At 57.4% G+C, this 21,378-nt stretch overlaps 1 protein-coding gene across 2 annotated transcripts in view; it reads right to left on the bottom strand.

The window, feature by feature from the left end:
• The window catches only part of CMIP (c-Maf inducing protein), a 205,374-nt gene that overhangs the window by 44,046 nt on the left and 139,950 nt on the right, over nucleotides 1-21,378 (bottom strand). Inside the window, exons 1-2 of one of the 2 annotated variants that reach the window (XM_069552533.1) lie at nucleotides 6,143-6,375; nucleotides 668-829 (exon numbers count right to left, since the gene is read on the bottom strand). In XM_069552533.1, coding sequence (XP_069408634.1) covers nucleotides 668-829; nucleotides 6,143-6,160 — 180 coding nt within the window. In that variant the 5' untranslated portion in view covers nucleotides 6,161-6,375. Of the gene's footprint in view, nucleotides 1-667; nucleotides 830-6,142; nucleotides 6,376-21,378 lie in introns of those variants that run through there. The other variant, XM_069552532.1, reaches the window with a different exon arrangement.

Raw genomic sequence — 21,378 nt, 5'->3', positions numbered from 1 at the left:
TGGGGCTGCCTGGTGGACCCTGAGGCTCGGCTGGGTGGCGCTGCGCAGCCGCTGCCAGCTGCTGCTGGGCGTTCTGATCATTTCTAAGGACAACCTGCAAAGTCCTCCTTTGTGGTGAAGCCTCTCAGTTTTTAAAACCCTGTGCGAGCTAAACAGAGTGTGGCTGTGGGCTGTGGGTGCCGAGGAGAGCAGGAAGCCATGTCTGCCGGGAACCCCAGTGCTGGGGGTGGGGGAGACGGAGGCGGAGGCGGCTGGGGGTGGGGGAGACGGAGGCGGCCAGCGCCGGGGGATGGAGGAAGGGCTGTCTGGGGGGGCTGCACAATGCGCTCCCACCAGGGATGAACGAGAGGATTCTGACAGCGGCCACTAGCCCAGCTCGGGTCCAAGGCCAGCCCCTGCCAGGTCCTGTCCCAAAGCAGGTCCTGGGGCACGGTGGGGTGACAACCACTCTCCCCTCGACCTGACCTCCTTCTCAGCTCCCTCGTGTCACTGGGGGATGGCTCACCTCCTCCCGCGACGACCGGGAGACAACACAAACTCGAATTCATCTGCCGCTTGGTCCGGGGTGGTGCTCAGCAGACCCCGTAAAAGAATTAAACTTCAAAGTGTTGGAGGGGCTGGGGTGGGGGCGGGTGGCACCGAGCGGAATCAGGCCAAGCAGCCTTACCTCTGAGAGCAGTTTTGAGACGATTTCCAGTGGGGCCTGGTTGATGGAGTCGTCTTGCAGAGGGGACGTCAGAGCCATGTCCACCAGCGTCCGGATCTCCTTCAGGACGACCTCCCAACGGCTCGGGTTACTCAGGACTTTCTTGTACTTGTAAATCTTTTTCTGTTTGGGAGAGAGAAAGAGACCCACGCGTGTGATGGACAGGCCAGGGGTGGGCGAAGTATACAACTCGATCGGTGACTCCTCTGCTTCAAGGTGGACGCCTCCCTCCCTCCCCATCAGAATCCCATCCCAGAAGAACAGTGTCTTTCCCCAAGTCGAAGGTTGCAGCTGCAGACAGCCGGGCCTCCTGACCACTAGGAGAGTCATTTCTACTCTGCTTCCAGTGACCTTTTGAAAAGGATGAAGATAGATATCGGTCAGATTGCATCTTGTGCCAAACTCGTTCCCCAAGTATTCTAATGTAATCACAGCAGGAAGGTACTTTCTTTGTGTTGGAGGCAATGTTTCTGCTCACCTACGAGGCCACCTGGAGTGTGAGCAGCTGGGAAACCGGACAGACAGGCTTGGGGCCCGGAATTCAGCTCCAGCCAGGCAGCCCAGAGTGGCCCTCAGACTGCACGTGGGGAGTAAGACAGTGCCTTCTCGCCTCTGCACCCAGAGCTGGGGAGCGGCTGGGGCAGGGGCCGGGCTGGTTCCGCCCTCTGACATCATGGAAACAGAAGCCCTCTCCGAAGGCTGAGGTCCCAACAGCTGCCTGCCTCGCTGCCGCCCAGCTGGCCTGGGAGCTTCTCTTTCTAACTGGATAAACTCCTTCATTAAGTGTCCCGCTCCCTGGGGAAAACCTAATTTTAAAGTCACAGAGCCAGCAGCCAGCTGGGTGACACGTCACAGCCTCCGAGCCAAAGTCTGAACGAGGGGAGGAGGCGGCGAGGGTCTCACGCTGGCCCCCGAGGCCCAGAGGCAAGCTCGCAGGCCTCCAGGCTCTCCCTGACCACTGGGTTTCCGAGTTAACAAGGATGAAGGGTCTTGGACCCCAGGACCTAGAATGGAACATCTCAGGGACAAAGTCCACACTGGACCGAGCAGCGCACGGTGCTGAGTGAGGCGTCGTGGTGGAAACTCCCAGGCAGACTGTGGAATCAGATAGACCCGGTTCTTCCTATTTCCACCTCCTGAGCCTCAGTTTCCACTTCTGTAAATGATGCGTGAAAACGGCCTGTGGCCTCGTCCACTGAGTAAGCCTTATAAACCCTGGACCTGCGTGGTCCCCTCTCTGGACGGAGTTGTGCTCAGAAGCACAGTCCAAGGAGCACAACCACAGAACAGAGAGGGAACTCAGATGCTCAGCTGGTCTCCTGAGAAACTTGGAAGGGATGAAGCCTACAAGCACGGTGATCCAGACATCACAGCGTCCTAACTGTCTTTCTCCCGTTTTTGGTTTTTTCTCGCACGCCACGGTCTTCTGGAGCCTCTTCCTTGCTAATCACGCCCGTCACCACCGCCATCCCCCACTCAGTGAACTCACACCTGGGAGTACTTCCCTGTGTTCATCCCAGCCCTCTCTCATGTACGCAGGCGGTCTGTCTCCTCCCCTCCCTCTCCTCCACACCCCCTCCACCTCCCCCACCTCCCCCACCTCCCTCTACTCTACACCCCCAGCTGCTGCCATGAAGACAGCCCAGTCCTCCTCAATCGGGGTATGGAAGAGAGTGGAGACACTGACTTGCCAATCATGTTAGATCCTACAAGGGCCGGAAGAAACCATGGCAACTTGTCTGTGTGCGTGTGTGTGGGGGGCGGTGTTTATTGAACAGTACATACACCATTGATGGGGATGACGGTGACTGGCAGTGTTCACCGAACACCGTTCTCTCGTGAGGAGGTGCACCCAGCTTCCCGAAGCTTCCCTGGGACGGTAACCAGCCTCAGTCCCAGCGACTGTCAGCCAGGAGCACAGCCAGGTCCAAGCAGACACACAGCGCCTGAAATCTCAGGCAGCAGAGATACTTTGCAAGGCAAGAACCTGACCCAGCCCTGAAGGCGAATGCTCCTTTGAGTTCTGGACGTTGCGGGTCGGCTCTGTGACCAGAGAATTGCTTAATTTTTTATTTTATTTTATAATTTTTTTTTTAATTTTAACTTTATTTTACTTTACAGCACTGTATAGGTTTTGCCATACATTGACATGAATCCAGCACGGGTGTATATGCGTTCCCAAACATGAACCCCCCTCCCACCTCCCTCCCCATAACATCTCTCTGGGTCATAAATGACCATGAGATGGCTGCAGAAACTTGCCGTATATTAAGCCCCAGAGAAAACCACAGGGCGCACAGGCAGGTCTTCCCATGGTATACTCTAGATGGGCCTACGGTCTGGGCTTTAAGCACGCTCTCTTCTAATCAGCTGCAGGTTATTTATTTTGGAAAGAATAATGACTTCATTCTTTTTGTGAAAACAGGGCATGCTCACCGTGAGAAATGTAAACCATGCTGAAACACAGAGGAAAGGCTCAATGAGAAAAGGGCCTCAGAGACCCCGCCATCTAGAAATGGCCGTCGTTAACCTTCGGTGATCACTGTTCAGCTCTCCTTTAGACTTGGCCCGTGGAGGTTGGTGGCCGTGAGCGTGGTCCCTCCGTCTCCGGGTACCCACACCTGGATGTCGCTGAGACTCCAGGATACATGTCCCAGGGGGAGGGCTCTCCGGGAGCCCCCAGCCCCTGCACAGCTTCCCATGAGCCCCCTCCCAGGCACGCCCAGCCTCGGGCTCACAGACACAGTCCCCCTTGAAGGACTGGGGGAATGACAGCTTTCCCACAGGTCCCTGCCCAAGCGGCATCCCCGCTGGAAGTTCCCAGGGGCTGACGAGGACTGACGTTTAATGAGCACATACTGCGACCCCCCGGGCACCATGCAGGGCACTTCCAGGCATCAGTTCATGCCACCCTCCCGGTCACCCCAGGAGCCGGGGACCTGCCAGGGGCCCTGGGAGGTGATGGAGGGCACAGAAGAGCAGGTAGGGAGTGGGGCTGGGGGGAATGGGCAGCAAATTGCAAGGGTGTCGTGGAGCAGTAGGACCGGGCAGCTGGCACCGCCACCCTCATGGGGACGAGACGGTCAGGGCAGATCACACCCTGGAGCCAACCCACCCAAGGGCCAAGGAGGCTGGGCTGCTACCCACCAGCTTCCTGGGTTCCTGGCTGCCCCGTGCCCAGGCCAGGGTGCTCCTGTAGACACGTCCCCGGGTGGATCTCCCGGGCTTACAGGGAGCAGCCTTCAGGGCAAGGTGAAGCCAAGAATTGGGGGACCTGCCGCTTCCACCATGGGCTCTGGTAGCCCCTTTACACACGTGGCTAACCGCAGCCACGAGGTGACATGGCTCACACCAGGTCACAAGGCTAGAAAGGCGGCAGAGTCACAAGTATGAACTGGCTCCGAGGGACCCGAGAGGTGTCTTATCACACAGGTCAGGACCAGCACAGATGGTTCACTAGAGACACGGTCAGGGAGGCAACAGGAATGCTTCGGGGCCTGGGACGAGGGCTCTGGGGGCTGTGGGAGCAGCCGTGGGCAGGGCGGCTGTGACAGCCGCGGTTACAGGGTGTGGGCCAGCAGCAGGCTCCCAGAAGGGGCTCTGAGCCCTGGCAGGGGACGGCCGCAGGGTGGAGGCAGGACCAGGGGCCTGGTCGTTCCACCTTGGGTGACAAAACGGCACGTTTCATCCCAGGAGCCAGTCTGATGAGCTCATGTGGCGATGAATCATGGCGGGGCTGGGCTGGGGCCGCCTCTGGAACCCGGACTCCCAGGCTCCTGGCAGCCTGGCCCTGGGCTCTGCTGTGTGGGACCCTCCACTGAGCCCATTTCCCCAGAGGGGTGGGCGACCTCCTGCCCTGTACCAAGTGCATGGGCCGAGGGATTCCTTTGACAAGAGCCTCAGAGCTGTCTCCCTGCTTATTTTTGTGCAAGGAAGCCAAGAATGGTCTCATTTTTTTGTTGTTAAGGGTTGGAGGAAAAAAAAACCCATAAAAGAATATGCCACAAGCTCGTATGCAGCCTGCAGAGCCCCAAACATCTGCCATCTGGCCCTTTCAAGAAAAAGTTTGCTAACCCGGAGGCAGGAAAGGGTCAAAAGCCCACCCAGCCGAGAAGTCAGAGCATGTGCAGCTCAAGCTGGGAGGCCATCAGGGAGACGCGGGTTCCAACATAGAGACGCTGCTCTGCAACCACCAGACTGGATGGAACCAAGAGGTCCCACCACGTGTTGCGAAGGTGTAGATTCAACGGGACCCTTGTGCATTGCATCAGTACGGCACCACTGGAAAAAGCTTGACAGTGTCTCAAGTCGTTAAAACACAGATTTATCATATGACCTAGCAATTCTGTTCCTAGAAATCTACTCCGGAGAAACAGACTCTTCATAAAGACACACACATGAACAGGCATAGCAGTACTGTTCATAATAGCTCCAAACCGGAAACAACCCAAATGTCTGTTAGCTGATGAATGGAGGAAGCAAGAAGTGGTCTCTCTGCACAATGGTATAGGAGTTGGCAGCAAAAAGGATGGAACCACTCATATGTGCTACAACACAGACGAACCTCGCTAACATGCCAAGTGAAGGAAAACAGACACAACAGACACACTGGAGGACTCCTTTTACATGAAATGTCTAGAAAAAGGCACATTCACACCGACAGAAAGTGCCTGGGGTGGGGAGTGACAACAGGGACTAGAACTGCAAACAGGTATGAGGACGTCTTGCAGGTGATGGAACTATTCTAAACCTGCACCGCGATGGCTGCACAACTATAAACTTACTACAATCACTGACTCACTCACTTGCAATAGGTGAATTTTTAAATCTGATGCCATGTACGTTACACCTCAATTAAGGTATATAAGGAGAAAAATCTCCACCCATGCAGGTAGAGGGTATCAAAGTCAGAGGCAGTATGGCCTCGCGATTAGGAGGGCAGGCTTTGCAATCAGCCGACTTCAGAGCTGAGCTCGGCTTCATCTACCCGCTCACCTGTTCACTCCTCCATTGATCCACCCATCCATCCTCTCCAGCCAAGCGTTATCCGTCTTTCCAACCAGCCAGCAATACTGCTGGCACCATCTAGTATGATCTCCCAAGGACTGAGTTAAGCGCTAAGGTTACCCGTGGGGAGCAAGGCAGACAGACCCCAGTGCTCGTGGAGCTTACCGACACCCTGCTGCCCTCGTCTGCAGCGGGGTATGATAGCGACCACTACCAGAGGCTTGCCATGCCCAGCCCGTGAGAGGGTAATATATACAAACACTCAGTCCTGTTCCTGGCTGAACAGCAGCTCTAATTCTTATTGCCCGAGTCCTGAAGGTGAGTGACCCAGAGCAGGCAGGGCTGAGGAAGTCTCCCAGCTCCCCAGACCACGAAGCCCGCAGCTCCACTGCAGTCCTCGCCCTCTGCTTATCAGGGAGGGGGCGTTACCTGGGCAACCTCCGCCATCTCTCCGGCAAGCGCGACGCCGGCTCCTCCAGCCTGGGAGAGCAGAGCCCGCCGGCGCCTTCGCAGGAGACGAACTGTCACCAGGGAGGCGCCCGTCGGCGTGACTCAGAAGGGACTGGGAGCACGCCTCCCAGTGACGGGGCGGCCGCTCCAGCACTTGCCGCAGCCTGCGAGGCTGGGCTCACGCGAGCACGCATGCTCCCCCGCCCGTCATCAAAGGGGAGGCAGCCCGGGGCGCTGGGGGGGGGGGCAGGGGAGGAGCCAGCTGGAGCTGGGCTGGCTTCTACGACTTCTTTTGTGCCAGGGGACATCCTGAAGCTGTGCTGCCCAGCTCGAAAGCCACCAGCTTTCGAAAGCGTGTGGCTACTCAGGCTGAAACAAATTAAAAGGAAACCCAGCTGATCATTCAGTGTCTCCACGCCCACACAGGGCAGGCGGCTGCCACACTGGGCGCTGCAAACAGAGGATGCGTTCAGCGTGGCAGAAAGTTCTACCGGGCAGGCTGTCCTGAAGTCTTAAGTGTCCCCTCGGTCACCCCCGCCCCAGAGGACCAGCCATGGGCTCACTGCCCCTCCCATCCCTCAGGGCTGGTGTGTGAGCAGCACCCAGACCAACCGCCTGCCCAGGCCCCGCTGGCCTCCCCTCCAAAGCCTACAGGGGCCTCTCCCCGATGTCTTCTGCACTCCCGGGAAGAACGACACGCGGGTAGCCTCCTTGGCTTCCCCGAATCCTAGACAGGCCTCTGGCCTCCGGCCTCCTCGTTTCTCTCAAGCTCACCTTGAGTGTCCATGCTGACCGTGCCAGGTGGCCGTGCCCTGCCGAGCCAGCATGCTTCTGGGCTGGGGGTGGGGGTCCCTGACATTGGGGTGGGGCGCACTTCTGACCCTTTCTGGCCCTCCAGAACGGCCTCTGTTAAATCCTTCCTGCATGAAGCACCATCCCTTTGCCTTCAGAATCAACTCAGGTCTGTGACCAGCCTGCGTGTGTCACTTCCTGACTGCCCATCTGGGCCCAAGTCTAGATCGTTACCCTGAGCCCATCATTGAGTCTCAGCACCCCCCGCAGACTCTGCAGAGACTACAGCTTAGCCAATACAGTTACTGTACTGTTACTCCTGGACCGACCAACCAACAGACGGATGAATCAAGTACACCCTCCGGGACTTGGGTTTGTCAGGATGGGAGTCGGGACACCCACTCTGAGTGGGTGGGGCCTTTGGCTCTAGTACGGAGGGGCGGAAAGCGAGACTCGAGCCTAGCCCTGGGGCTCCCTTGCCGGCTGGAGGGGAGGGCTCGGCTTTCTCGCCCAGCAGAGCCGCTGTTTCCAGCAGTACTGGCCACCCCAGTCCAGGGCGCACCGTGTGCCAGGGTAACGGGCTGCAACAAGAGACACAGGAGCACTGGCCGCCATCGCTTCTGGAGGGCTCCCCATAGATCAGGCCCTCTTCTGCAAAGCACCTTCACAATTCTCACAACCACTCACTGGCGTTCACATTACAACCACTTCACTGACAATTACGTCAATGTGAACGACATGATTAGCTCCATTTCACAGTTAAGAAGACTGAGGGTGAGAGAGGTTAAGTCACGGAGCTGGTAAGAGCCAGAGCGGGAGCTGGACTCAGGCCCAGCTTTGGATCCGAGTCCCGACCGCCAGGCCACTCTGAGGGGCACGCCCGAGTGCTTTCTCTGCCTTGATCGACGCTGCTGCCTCCCGCTGAAACAAACGAGAAGCCCTTCAAATTGAGGTGCTGAGCCCAGGGGCAGGTGGAGACTGGCTGCAACTGGGCACCTAGCTGACATCTGCCCGGGAAGCCTGGGGAGCTGGGTAATCTGTGTGAAAGAAGGGGGGTGAGATCCTGGCACTCTGCCCCCTGAGTGCCCACCGGAGGCGGTCTCCCTGCAGTCATTACTGCTTCCAAGGAAACAGCAGACACACGGGCACAGTGTCCCGCTTGTCGTCTCCAGAGCATCGGCTGGTTGCCTGGGAAACCAAGCATCTGGCTGGTGGGGTGATGAACTGGTCGTGGTGCCAGGCTGGCAGCTGGGTACCACATCCTACTTAGCTCTTGGGGACTGCTACAACCTTTGCAAAATCCAATCAACCCATGGATCTGACTGACTGCACTGAGAAAATTCCAGGTGGCTGTTCTCCCCTCTCAGCTCTGACCCCAGGGGAAAGGGGCAAGCCTTGTCTGTCTCCTCACTGTTCTGTGTGGCGGTGGAACCGCTGGGGACACGTGGAAGGTGCTCTCAGTATTTGTCAAAGGGAGGAGATTCAGAATCAGAAAGAGAGCTACAAACGGCTTGGTTTTCTCAATTTGCTGGCATACTGAGTGCAGCACTTTAACAGCATCATCTGTTAGGATTTGAAAGAGCTTAGCTGAAATAGCATCACTGCCATGAGCTTGGTTCGTAGTGGTATGTGTTGGCCGTTATCAGCTACCACACCAGACCCTTAATCCTGCCTGCCCACTGAAAACACAGGAACCACCTGCAGGGGGGCTTGTTAAAAGGCAGGTTCTAACTCGGTAGAGCCCATGGGGCCTGGGAGTCTGCACTTGGCAGCAGCTTGCACGTGAGAGCTGCGTGAACCCGGCCCCGGGGCCTGGTCTGCTCCTCCCCAGGGGGCAGGCACACTTGCTCGGTCCCTGTGACACATGGAAGGGGACACGGAGGGGTTAAGGCCTCGCCGGAGGTCACGCAGCTGGCGCTGTGGGTTATGTCCCCCACGTGGTATGTCAGAGTCCGAGCCCCTGGTGTCTGCGGCTGTGACCTTCTTTGGAAATAGGTCTTTTCAGACGCCATCAAGGGAAGATGAGGTCATGCTGGAGCAGGGTGGGTCCTCGTAAAAAGGTCAGGGGAAGACACACACAGGGAGAAGGTCAGGTGAGGACGGGGGCAGGGACGGGAGCAAGGCTCCCACCAGCAGAGGACGCTGAGCGGCACGGCAGTCCCCAGAAGCTGCAAGAAGCCGGGAAGGAACCTGCCCGCACCCTGACGTCCGAGAGATGGCACACTTTTGCTCATTCCGCCCAGTTTGTGGTCCTTTGTCACAGGAAACACACAGCTGGCGAGTGTGAGAGCAAGGCGGGCCCGGGGGGCCTGGCTCCTGGCCTCCCTGCTTCTGCTGTCTCAGCTGGCCCTTCCCATCCTTTTCTCGTGCGGAGGTGGTAGCCGGGGCCCCTGTTCCCAGCAGCCTCTCCCAGCTTACCCTTGGAATCTGCTGAGTTGTCTCTTCTTGAGCTTCCCTGGTAGCTCAGACGGTAAACAATCTGCCTGCAAGGCAGGAGACCCAGGTTCGATCCCTGGGTCGGGAAGATATCCTGGAGGAGGAAATGGCAACCCACTCCAGCATCTTGCCTGGAGTATTCCATGGACAGAGGAATCTGACGGGCTACAGTCCATGGGGTTGCAAAGAGTCAGACACAACTGAGCGACTATCACTTTCACTTTTCACTTTCTCCTCTTGGGAAAGGCCTGACCCCATCTCTTCCTTGCTCTCTCATTGACGCCCACCCCCAGCTGATGACCTGAGCACAGAACCTCTGGTCCTGTGCTGCATCAAGGAAGGCCGGGCAGGGACGCCTATCCATTACTGCCATTGCAAGGAGCGGGCTGGACACCCAGGCAAGCGGCAGAGGGAACTCCCGAGAGGACCTCGGCACAGGAGTCCCGGGGCAGGCTCAGCCCCACCCCTGGTTTGGCCCTCAGGTGTGTGCAGAGTGGGGCATCTCTGCATTCAGACTTCCGTTCTGCTGCTTGTGAGCTGTGCAGCCGCAGGCAAACCATACCACCTCCCTGAACCTTAGTTTCCTCATCTGCAAAATGGGGCTAAGAGGTGTGCCTGCCTCTGGCAGCTCTGACGAGATTGAATGTGGTATTTCATGCTGAACCTTCTAGGTGTTTAATAATGCTAGCCATTGGGCCAGTGGGGCATTGATAAAGATAGTTAAGCCTGGAGAGAAAATAAAGGTGACGAGAAACCTCTAAATGCCCATTGACAAGGAAACGCCTGAACTAACCATGGCTTCGTGCAAGATCACACCAGCAGCAGGAAAAAGGAACAAAGCGAGGCCAGCAGCCCTGCCGTGGACTCCAGCCCCACGAGCCACATGTGTCGGAGCACACACGCGGGTGGGCAGGGGAGGACCACGGTGGTGGTGGGTGCAGGGCACCGAGGAAGAGCTTTGGCTTCATGAAGCGTTTCAAACTGCTGCAGGAAGCCAGAGCTGTGCCGAACATTTAACTTCAAAGCAGTGAAGAGAAACACCCCCAAAGATTTCAGAAACTGGGATCATGGAGGTGGTGGGGTCCCTGTCCACAGACTCCTTAAAATTGGGCAGAACCCCACATTCTTAGAAGGAGCAGGAAAGTATCTGAGATCCTGTTCTCCTTGATTTTCCACTGTTCCAGTCGATCACTTTGTTTTTGAAATGATAAAGATGCTGACCGGAAAACCACAATCGGACAGAGCGGTGTTTGGGAGGGGACCGCTACAGAGCACGAGGGCTCATGAAGTGCTCACCGCCGGCACGGTTGTGAGCCGGGGTCCATCGTTCCACGGATTCCCTGAGCACACATCCTCCCCCCCTTAAAAGGGTACATGAATCCAGCCCACATCATACAGGCTGGCTTTTAGCCTCACCTCTGCGCCCCCCCACACACCCTACCCCAGCACCCATGCCAAAACCATGACATATGGTTGGCAAACGTTTCCTGGGAAGTGGCCAGGTGATAAATACTGCAGGCTTTTCGGGCCACGCTCTGCTGTTGTAGCGTGACCAGGGGTTGGGGTGGGGTGGCTGGGTCCCCCTGAATCTCTTTTTTAAAAAAAACCAACAGGTGATGGGCCAGTCTGTCAACCCCCAGGGGTGTCAGTTCCCGTCGTCCTCCCTGGCCACACGCCAACAGATGCAAACGTACAGAGAGCTGGGTTTTGCTCCCAGCCTTCGTTGCTTGGTCCCTCCTTTCGTTTTGCACAAAGGGCATCACGCTGTACACAGGTCTCTGCATCCACACCCTGTGGGTGGAAGCGGCCCCATATCAATTAGAATAGATTTTCCCATGCTGAGTGTTGTCGTAAGCCACCTAAAATGTCACCGGGCAAAGGCAGCATGTACATTTAGAAAGTGAAACTCAAGCAAACAGAAGTCTTCTCTCCTGACCTCAGCCAGAGCTCTGGGCAACTCCTTTGCGTGGCCTGGGCAGTGGTCACTGGGTACTGTGACTGCCACATGTCAGGGACCCGGCAGGGCGGTCCCCTGACCAGACAGCCGGACCCTTTCCAGGCACTCTGTGTCACGGAGCTCTTTTCCAGGGACCACTGCCTGCCCCCAAGGGGGGCCCCCTCGGTCCAAGAGGGTCTTCCACGGTCCCCGGGATCAAAGCCCAGCCAGCCTCCAGGCTCTCACATACCCAGAAATGTGTCTTGCTTCCCCATAACTATAAACTCAACCCAGGATGTGTTCATCACTAACAGGAAAGGCTGTCTTTGAGGAATCACCCCCGGTAGACTCAACAAATAAATTTAAAAATGCAAATACGGTACCGAGGCTGCTCCTCTTCTGCCGGGTGGGAGAGATGTCCAGAGCAAGTTTCGCTCCCCTGAAAGGCAGAGGACAGCACGGGGCTGTTTGCCTTGGGCTTGAGAAAGAGAACTCTCTATCCCAAATAAGGAGTTCCCGGGCTCGGCTTCAGGCGGTAGCATCTTGACAGGGGCCTCCGCTGTTTATTTGACTCAGAACTTTATCTGGGGCTCACAGGACTTCAAAGGCATCCGATCTGCTTGGGCCTCGTGCGGGGAGCCTCGAGGCCTGGCCAGGCTGCCTCCTCTTGGGCTGGAGCCACGGCTCCTGCTGCGAAGGGCCTTAATTTATGAGCGCCCTGGAAAAGGACCCAGCTCCCCAATTAATTCACCTGCAGTGGATCATGAGTGTTCGTGTCCAGGCAGGCAATGAAGGTGCGCTCGAATCAAAGGGGGAGGGTGTCCTCCTGAGTTCCTGAGAAGGGGGTCTTATGGGGAGCAGGAGTCACTAGCTACTTAGGCAGGCCCAGGGCAAGGTCAAGGCAGATCCGGGGTGGGACCTGGAGGGCATTCGCGGCAGTGAAATCCGAGTGGCCCACGTCGTGGAGGAGATGCTGGCAGAGGCCGTCACGAAAGACCTCAATGGTCTAAAGCTGAGAGGGACAAAGAGGAGGCTCGGGCAGGGGTCTGAGTTCTGCCTGAGGTACAGGGGAGAGTTCTTTACTCTGAGAGTCAGTTTTCTGGCCTGCAAAATGGGGACATGAAATTAAAAGACGCTTGCTCCTTAGAAGAAAATCTATGACCAACCTAGACAGAATATTAAAAAGCAGAGACATTACTTTGCCGACTAAGGTCCGTCTAGTCAAAGCTATGGTTTTTCTAGTAGTCATGTATGGATGTGAGAGTTGGACTATAAAGAAGGTTGAATGCTGCAGAATTGATGCTTTTGAACTGTGGTGTTGGAGAAGACTCTTGAGAGTCCCTTGGTCCGCAAGGAGATCCAACCAGTCCATCCTAAAGGAAATCAGTCCTGAATATTCATTGGAAGGACTGATGCTGAAGCTCCAATACTTTGGCCACCTGACAGGAAGAACCGACTCATTGGAAAAGACCCTGATGCTGGGAAAGACTGAAGGCAGGAGGAGAAGGGGACGACAGAGGATGAGAGGGTTGGATGGCCATCACCAACTCAATGGACATGAGTTTGAGCAAGCTCCAAGAGTTGGTGATGGACAGGGAGGCCCGTGTGCTGCAGCCATGGGGTCACAAACAGTCGGACACGACTGAGCCACCGAACTGAACCGAATCCTACCTCCCAGGGCCGCTGTACCGTCTCAACAGGGCAGCAGATGAAGAGGCTGGAAAACAGTAGGCACGCAGTGCGTGTCTGCTGCGCTTTCTCCCTTTCTTCGAGATACTGCAGGGGCTCTCCAACTGCGGTGTGTACCAAAATCACCTGGAAAACACACCTTGCTACATTCTCCTCCCCCACCTTCCAGTTCATGAGACAGGGGTGTACACTGCTAGTAAGTTTCCCGATCACATAGAGGCTGCTGGTCTGAGAGCCCCACTTTGAGAACCAGTGAGCCATGGTGGATCCACTGTGGTGGAGAGGCCTAGAAGGAAATAAAGACTGCTCTAGACAGAAAGTTCATCGCAGACACTGACAGAGGCTCTGAGAGCCGACAGTCGCCAAGGGTCTGCTGCAGGCCACCACCTCCACTCAGTATCAAGTTGGTCCCGGACCTCCTGGGTGTGCTTTTCAGGTTCCACGGGCTCCTAGACATCTTTTCCAGCCCAGAGGTCAGCCAAAGGATGACCTCAGAATGGCATCCCTTCTGCCAAAGGCTGCTATCCATGCACCCGCCTGGTCCCTGCCACCTCTCCAGCCCCTAGCTGGACACAAACCACTGTGGCCTCCAGCCGCCAATGTCGGCAGGCTCCATCTGAGTGGCTTTAGGACCCTGGACAGGGGCTCTCTGTCCATTCCGGAGTTTTCTGCAAAACTACCCTTGGGGTCTAAGAGGGCAGCAGGGTGCAAACGTGGAGCCTCTGCCTTTGTCTCAGGATCAATCAGCCTCCCTCCCAAACCCCATTCCACCCAGAGAGCAGGCTGCCCCCGGGGTGTTTTCTGGTCCCCCGGTGAGGTAAGGACCTAGTCCCTCTGCGGGGCCTGCTCTTTTTGGAGGCTCTGTTTGGCTTCGTCTCTGAGCAAACAAGCAGGCAGGAGCCTCGGAGGCAAACCCAGAATGGCAGCCCCACCCTCTTGCCGAGAGCTGCCAGCCTCCCCAACTTGGGGGATCGCTGCCCACCCCCCCCCAGACAGACTCCAGCAGAACAGAAGGTCTTCCTGGCCAAGAGACAGCCTCCCATTTACGTTTTACAGACTTATTTGAAGAAAGAGAAAGGGAGAGAAAAAAATTCTGCCTTAAACGGCAGAAAACAAATTCACCCGCAAAGCGTTTACGTGGAAGCCTTCCTTGTGTGGTGGGGTGAGTCATCAGCCCCGTCAAAGCGTGCGTGGGATGACAAGCTGAGCCCCTGGGCCCCCTCCTCGTCTGGGAGAGAGAAGCAACCCACAAATGCGCTTCTTTCCTGGCTGTGTGGCGAGCCGGCTGTCACTCGCCCCTTCTGAGGCCAGGGGAAGGCTGTCGTGCGGGCGTTGTGGGGTGTCTGATGTCCCCGAGCCCAGAGCTGGGGCAGTGCGGGGCGGGGACAGGCTTGGGGTCCCAGGGATGTGGTGCAAACGCCAATCCCCTGCTTCCTGCCCTGGGGCTCAAGCAGGTGCTTCTTCTGGGCCCCCCAGGGCTCTGCACTCTTGATCTTTTGAGTGTGATGGTCAGAGGGCTCCTCAGGGGTGAGGCTATACGAGGTACCCCTCGCTGTCTCTGGTCCACGGACGATGGGCACCAGCATTGCCTGTCCTTTCTCTCAGATACTCAACTTCCCGTCTGAACAATGGGGTTTCACTCAAAGATTTAGGTCCTGCCGGGCTTGACCCTTGTCTGAACGAGCTACTACAAAACCGTAAAAAGCAACGAGGTAGGTAGAGCCGAGCGCGCTGTACAAGCTTGTGTGTGAGATCAACCACGGGACGTGACAGAACGCTGAGGGAGCAAGGAACGCCCAGCGTGGGTAATGAAATCCGTGTGGGGCTTTAAAAGGAACTTTGATGACAACCTTCTGAAGGGCTCCACGAAGCTAACAGGACTGCCTCTGGGAAAAGGAACTTGAGGGAGGAGAGACTGTGCATTTCGAACCTTTCAGAATGTCCCCAAGGACTGAGTACCTGTTTAGCTGTCACTGGTCTCAGCTGCCATCAGCAGGTACCTGGGGAGCGACAGGTTGAAAGGGAAGATGGCAGGAGGGAGCTGTCCGGGCTGATGGGAACCCAGGCGTCTGAGACTCAAGTGAGGACAGCAGTCAGAACCCACGCGACCCACAGATTTGCGCAATTTGTTATGTCTAAGTTACAGCTCCATTTTTTTTTTAACTTAAAAGTGTTTACAGAGGTCTATGGATAGTGGCACATTCCCCCCCCCCCCCCCGTTTTCTCTGTCCTTTTTACTATTCAGAGGAAACCTTAATAAATGCAATTTTAAATGTCCCACCTCAGCACTCCTGCATTCCATTATCAGGTGTATAAACTGGTTTGGATCACTTTGGATAACTGCTGGGGAAGCGTCCACCAAAAGGACGCTGCCTACCCAACGGCCTGACCTCAAAAGGACGTAAATGTATGTTCACTCAGAGACGTGTTTATAACAGTTCTGTTCGTAATAGCCCCAACCTGGAAATCTCTGTCTGTAACAGAATGAACAAACTAATAGTCTCTTCACTTAACGGAACACTATCGAGTGAAGCAAATCACTACTACACAGGATATTATACGTTGCACGGATAAATCTTAAAAACGTAACTTTGAGTCGAAGAAGCCAGGCATGCAGGAGTTTAGGCTGTGTGACTCCATTTACCTGAAGTCCAGGTCTGTGCCAGACAAATCCATGCTGCGGGAAGGGAGGAGAGTGGGTCCCTTGGTGGGCGGTGGGGTGCATAGGGGCCGGGGGAACTCTGTGGGGAGGGGGGGATCCAGGGAGGTGGTCACATTCTTTGTATCAATCTGGGCAGTTACAAGATCAATTCTATAAGCACCTGCGGCATTTTTAGCCAGTAGTATCGCTTGGTCTGTGTACTTTTCTACATGTATGCCATCCCTTCAATGAAAACACAGACCAAATCGCTCTACGCTGATTCCAAAGAGACCTCTGGTTGAGGAAGGGCCTGATGCTCACTGGGGCTTCTGTGCCTCCGTGGGCTCAGACAGGGGACTAGGCCACCCACCCTCTCCATGCCCAAGGTGGTGCCCCCTTCTGCCAAACAAAGCGGGTTGGAGACCCACCAACCACCCAGGGTTCAAATCTCAGCTCCGCCTAGTTCTGGCTGTGGACGAGCTCCCTGGCCCTCTCCGCTCCCCCTTCCAAATGAACCTGCCTTTGAGAAGACTGGCAGAGAGCGTCCACTGGAGCCCCCAGCATGGCCCCAGGCACTAGCAGGCACCTAGTAACTGTTCTCTGCGGTTACCGTGAGGAAAGCCCACAAGAGCATGAGCTCTCCTCCCCAGGGCACCCTGCCCTCCGCCACTTGTTAGCTTCAATCCCTGAAGCTTCCCACGTTATTACTTTCAGGGCCCCTGATGGCCCACCAGGGGCCAGGAGCTGCGGCTGCGAGTCACTGGAGACCGTGGCCTCCCGTGGGTTGTGATGAGCGCAGGTGCAGAGGCGGCCTGGCTGGACTCGCCTCGGGAAGGGCCTCTGCTCCCCGGGGTCGGCTCTGCCACTGGGGCACCTCCCGCTGGGCATCCCCTGCAGTCTTGGACGGTGATGGGCCCCCTGCCTCACGGCGGGGGAGCCCCCCTTTCACAGTTCTCTGTGGAATCCCTCTGATCCCTCTTAGGAAGTCACAAAGCCCTCTTTGACCAAGTGCCAGAAACTAATCTGGACGGAATTCTTGCCTCTTGGATCTGGAGGAAGCCGACCTGTGGCTGGGCCTGTGAAAGGACCGAAGAGGCCACTCCCAGCCATTCCCAACCTGCTCCCCACCCTGGCTTCACCTTCCCACTCAAGGGGCAGGACGGCCAGCACTCACGACCCCGCTGGGCAGCTCGGCAAAGGCTCCTGAGAACGCACCTCAAAGAGGCACGGGCTGGAGCCCACGGGACTGGACGTGGATTCCCAGTCGCACCGCCTCCACAGGCCCGGGAGGTCACTGAGGCAGGGGTCGGGGGGAGCTTTCGCTCCCTCTGTTAACTCAGGGTGACCCCCAGGGGCTGCGTGGAGAGGGGTCTGCCCGGGGGGGTGCAGTGACTGCTTAGTGCCGCCTGCCTGGGGCTCCCTGGGGGGGTGGCACGTGCGCGGTTTCCACGAGCCTTCTTTCTTCCAGAGCCCGTCTTCTGGAAACTATCTACACGAAGGGAACGAGACCTCGGTCACTAGAAAAGAGTAACTACCCTGACCGTGCGCCTATTCACACGGTGGGTGCCATTTCTAAGTTCTCTGCTGCTGTTAACCCGTGTGACTCTCATAGCAACCTAAGAGGCTTGGTCTTAATGTGACCCCCACTGAGTTCAGGAGGAAAACAAGAGGTCCATGGCGGAAAGGAGCCAGTCCAGGGGTCCCACGGCCCACGGGGGAGGTGGAGCCAGGGTTGGAACCTGGGCAGTCCAGGGCTAGAAATGTTTCTCTTGGGGGTGAATTAGCAATATGTGGAAAGAGTCACACAAAAAAATACACCTCTACTGCCTGTCTAGCACCCACTGCTCTGGAAATCTGTCCTGAAAGAGGAGTTCTAAAGAAGTGAAAGCCTGGCTACAACGGAAAGTCATGACTTCACTGTCTGTAATTGAGGAGAATGGGCACTGACCAAGTGCCCAACAGCAGGCCCTGTGGTCAGCTGTGCGTGACCTCCTCACAGGTGTGACGGACACGCTGACACGCCTAAGGACCTGGCCACGGCTTTCAGGAGGCTGTGCAAAGGGAGACAGAGCCTGGAAGGGCATCGGGGGGTGAGACCAGGGAGCAGGGGGGCAATTGGTCTCACTGTGGCCATAAGGGTGCTTTCACCATGACTAAAGGGGAGAGCAGGTGGCGGGGCAGGGGGGTAGGCTGCGTGGAAACGGCAGGAGGGGAGCACGGGTCGCCGCCTCCCCTCCAGACACGTCGAGCCCAGACACACCCAGGAGCCTGTGGCGCAGGGCCCAGAGCCAGGAGCCAGGTGCAGGCGAGCGTGTAAGCGGCCGGTCCTGAGCATGACCTTCCGGGGCCAGGCCCAGGGGGTCTGCCATGTCCCAGAAAATCAGGTCTTCCGTGAGAAGCAGGGGATTGCCGTCAGAGGTTAATTCACGTAATCCTCTCGGTGACGGCTGTGAGGCTCAGAGAAAAATGTAAAGCTCTCATGAAACGCCCCTGGCACACGAGGCGTGAGGGCAGACAGGCGACGGGGACGCTGCGGAGCAAAGCCCGCAGGTTTGAGGGGGGAGCTGCCGGTGCGGGTGCGCATCTGTGTGCACACGCGTGTGCAGTGCGAGCCCCGCTCCCAGTGGCTACACGCCCAGGTGCTGGAGCCACACCTGTGTTTGAGCCCCAGCTCTGCCATCAAGAGCTGCAGGCCCTTGAGCCAGCGTGTTAGCCTCTCGGCCTCGGTCTCTGCATCTGGGAGACGGGGAAACGGGAGGCTGAGGCCCCTTCTTGGGGCTGCGGGGATCCCCCAGGGTGCCGAGCAAGGTGCTAGCACTGGCTGGGCACAGGAGGAGCACCCTGGGCAGGGTGGCGGGGCTGGACTTGGCCTTGGCATGCGTGTCGAGAATGCACGCTCTGGGGTCTGCAGTGAGCACAGCACGGCATCTAAGGGCCAGGCTGGGACTAGAAGTGGCTCCCCACTACCCGGGAGGAAGGTCAGAGTTGGGGGTGAGGGTCCTACCCTTCCTCCCAGGTTCCCAGCAGGGAGAGCATGAGCTCGGGGCCTTCTGTCCCTCTGACCTGGCTCCTGGGGACCCTGCCACCTGCCGGGCCTCTCTCCTTGCATGGGAACAGGGGTGAAGGGCCAGCTTTTCCAAGAGGGTGCCCAGTGGGAGCGGGAACCCAGGCTCTCAGCCCCACATCCAGCAACCCCAGTTCCTCACCTAACTACTGGGGGCCCTCACAGGGGCTCAGCCCGGGGCCTGGTGTGGAAGCTGGATCGTGATACCATGAAGAGCAGCTGTCCTTGGCAATGGGCTTCATCCCCTGCATCCCTTCATCCATGAGACCGGGGAGCTGGGACCATGCAGAACCACTCTAGCAGGCGTTACTGACAGGGGCACTCCCAGCCAGGCAGTGCCCTCCGAGGACAGATTGCCGCCCCCCACCCCGATCTTACAGACACTCCATGGGGGGCCCTGTGAGGGCTGGTGAGTACACACTGGTTGCTCTGACCAGGGCGTGTGTGGTGATGCTCTCACAGCTCTGGCAGGGCAGCCCATCTTCACATGGACCCGTGAGCGAGGTGCTACTTAGTGATCTTCCCATTTCACAGATGAGAAAACTGAGGCCCCAGTAAACACCCCCGACATCCAATGTACTCAAAACACAGTCTCCCTGCAGCACACATGCACACACAGGCACAGACCCCACCTTCTTCTCGACCCACCTACTCTGTCCAGCAGAGGGGCAGGCCCTGGACAGGGGTAACTGAGCGGCGGTGGCCGCCTCAGGGGCTGGGGAAATTCTGCTCAGGGATGCAGGCGGTGGGCAGCCGGCCGGGGAGGATGGGGACCTGGACTGGGATTTCCCCAGCTTCCCCGGGGGGGGGAAATCACCTTGGTTTTCAAGACTTCTAGGCAGTGGCCCAGGAACCCCACCTCAGGAACGGAAAAGTTGTTTTTCGGAGCTGGAGGCACCAGAAGTGCCAGCTGCACGATGCAGGCATATCATGCTTCTCGGGGCTCCTTCGGGGCAGCTTAGAGCGCGTCTCCCCCCAGCCCGGTCCTCAGGGCCTGTGGTCCAGGCCCTGGCGCACCCGGACGGGTCTGTCCCACACAGCTCGAGCAGTGGGCCTCTCGCCTCGAACCCAGGGACCGGCCAGTCTCCTCCCAGCTTTGCAAACACACCCCAGACCCGCCCACCTGAAGCACACCCTGGCTCTATCCCATAGACCCGGCCTGGTCCCTCCTGGCCTTGTGAGCAGGACAGGCCTGGCCCCTCAGAGCCTGACGTGCAGGGACAGGCCCGTGTCCATAGGACAGGGCTTCCAAGTGCATCTGAGACAGAAACGAGGCCTCATTAACCCAGGACGACTGTTTATGCTTCCACACCCCCAGGGATAGGCCTCAGGGGCCAAACCCCCCAAACCCAGCAGGGTAGGGCCGGCCTCTCCAGGGAGCCTCAGTGACACTCACTGCTCTGCTCCGGAGCACCCTGGGGGGCTGGCTGCCACCCCAGCCCGCTCCTGTTGGCTCCTGTCCTCCTCCTCCGGGCCCCGGTGCCTCCCCCACACACCCCGCACCTCCCTGACCCGCCCGCCCCAGAGCGGGAGGCCAGGAGGAACAGCAGAGCTGCCTGCAGCCTGGAGGGGGCAGGGAAAGAGGCCCAGAGCCGGGGACGTTGAGGGTCGGCCCGTCCCCTTCTGGGGGCTTTGGAATCTTGGACAAGTGGCTCAGAGTCCCTCACTTGCAAACATCAACAACAGCGGACCATTTGGTAAGCTGAGATGACACTCAAAGCCCAGTGCCCCTCGGAGGAAACGCTCCCTGTAGGCTGGGACGGTCGGGGTGCGCTGGAGAGCAGCGCTGAGGCCAGAAGAGCAGCGGGACCCCCAGGATGGAGAGAGGCAAGGACGTCACACGGGTGTTGTTCTCGGACTCTGCCTGTTCCACAGCGCACCTGGAGGTCAATTCTCGAGACGTGGTTCTCAAGCTTTTTTTCCCCTTTTTTTCATTACGGTTCCCCTAAGGAGCCTTTTAAGACACTTCCATCCCAATCCGTCCTGATCCCATTGAGGTTAAATTCTAGAAAACAAGATTCTCTTGAGTAGACTAAACTATATTCTCTACGCACCGCTGGAATAACTAGGCATTTTTAAGCCCCAAACACTGATTCCAGCCCCCTTGGAGGCAGTGCCACACCTGTGGAGAGTGCCCTGGGAAGGCCCCAGTACTGCTGCGTAAAGACTCCATAAAGCTACGGGACACAGCAGGTAAGAGGCAGCACTCTTCACAAGCAGAAGAACTTCCCTATGTCGCCCTGCAGCCACAGCACGCACATGCATGGGGTGTAAGGGGAAACAATAAATACAGCGTTTAGAGAATTAAAAGCTCAAGCTGAGGCTGTGGGATTTCGAATGTCCTTAATTTTGATGTTCTATTGATTTCAAGTTAAAGGCAGAGAAAAGCAAAGGAAAGAAAAAGAAAAATCCCCAACGGCCGGTGGCAAATACGGAGGAGAGAGCGGCGGTATCAGGCAAGAGAACCAGGACACAACCTGAGCGGGGCTGAGCAGCCAAAGTGCAGGATCGGGCGCAGGTGGCTCGGGCCCCGGATCCACGCTGGAGCCTGCTGTGCGACCACGCGCAAGTCGCTGGACCTCTCTGAGCCCTCACGTGTGCTGAATGACAAGGAGCAGGAAGCGCCAAGACATGCCCCATGCGCCGCAGATACTCAG

The sequence above is a fragment of the Ovis canadensis genome, chromosome 14 (genome assembly GCF_042477335.2).
Source record: "Ovis canadensis isolate MfBH-ARS-UI-01 breed Bighorn chromosome 14, ARS-UI_OviCan_v2, whole genome shotgun sequence".
Classification (NCBI taxonomy): domain Eukaryota; kingdom Metazoa; phylum Chordata; class Mammalia; order Artiodactyla; family Bovidae; genus Ovis; species Ovis canadensis.
The sequence above is the reverse complement of the archived record's forward strand: the minus strand, read 5'-3'. Positions and strand labels throughout refer to the sequence as shown.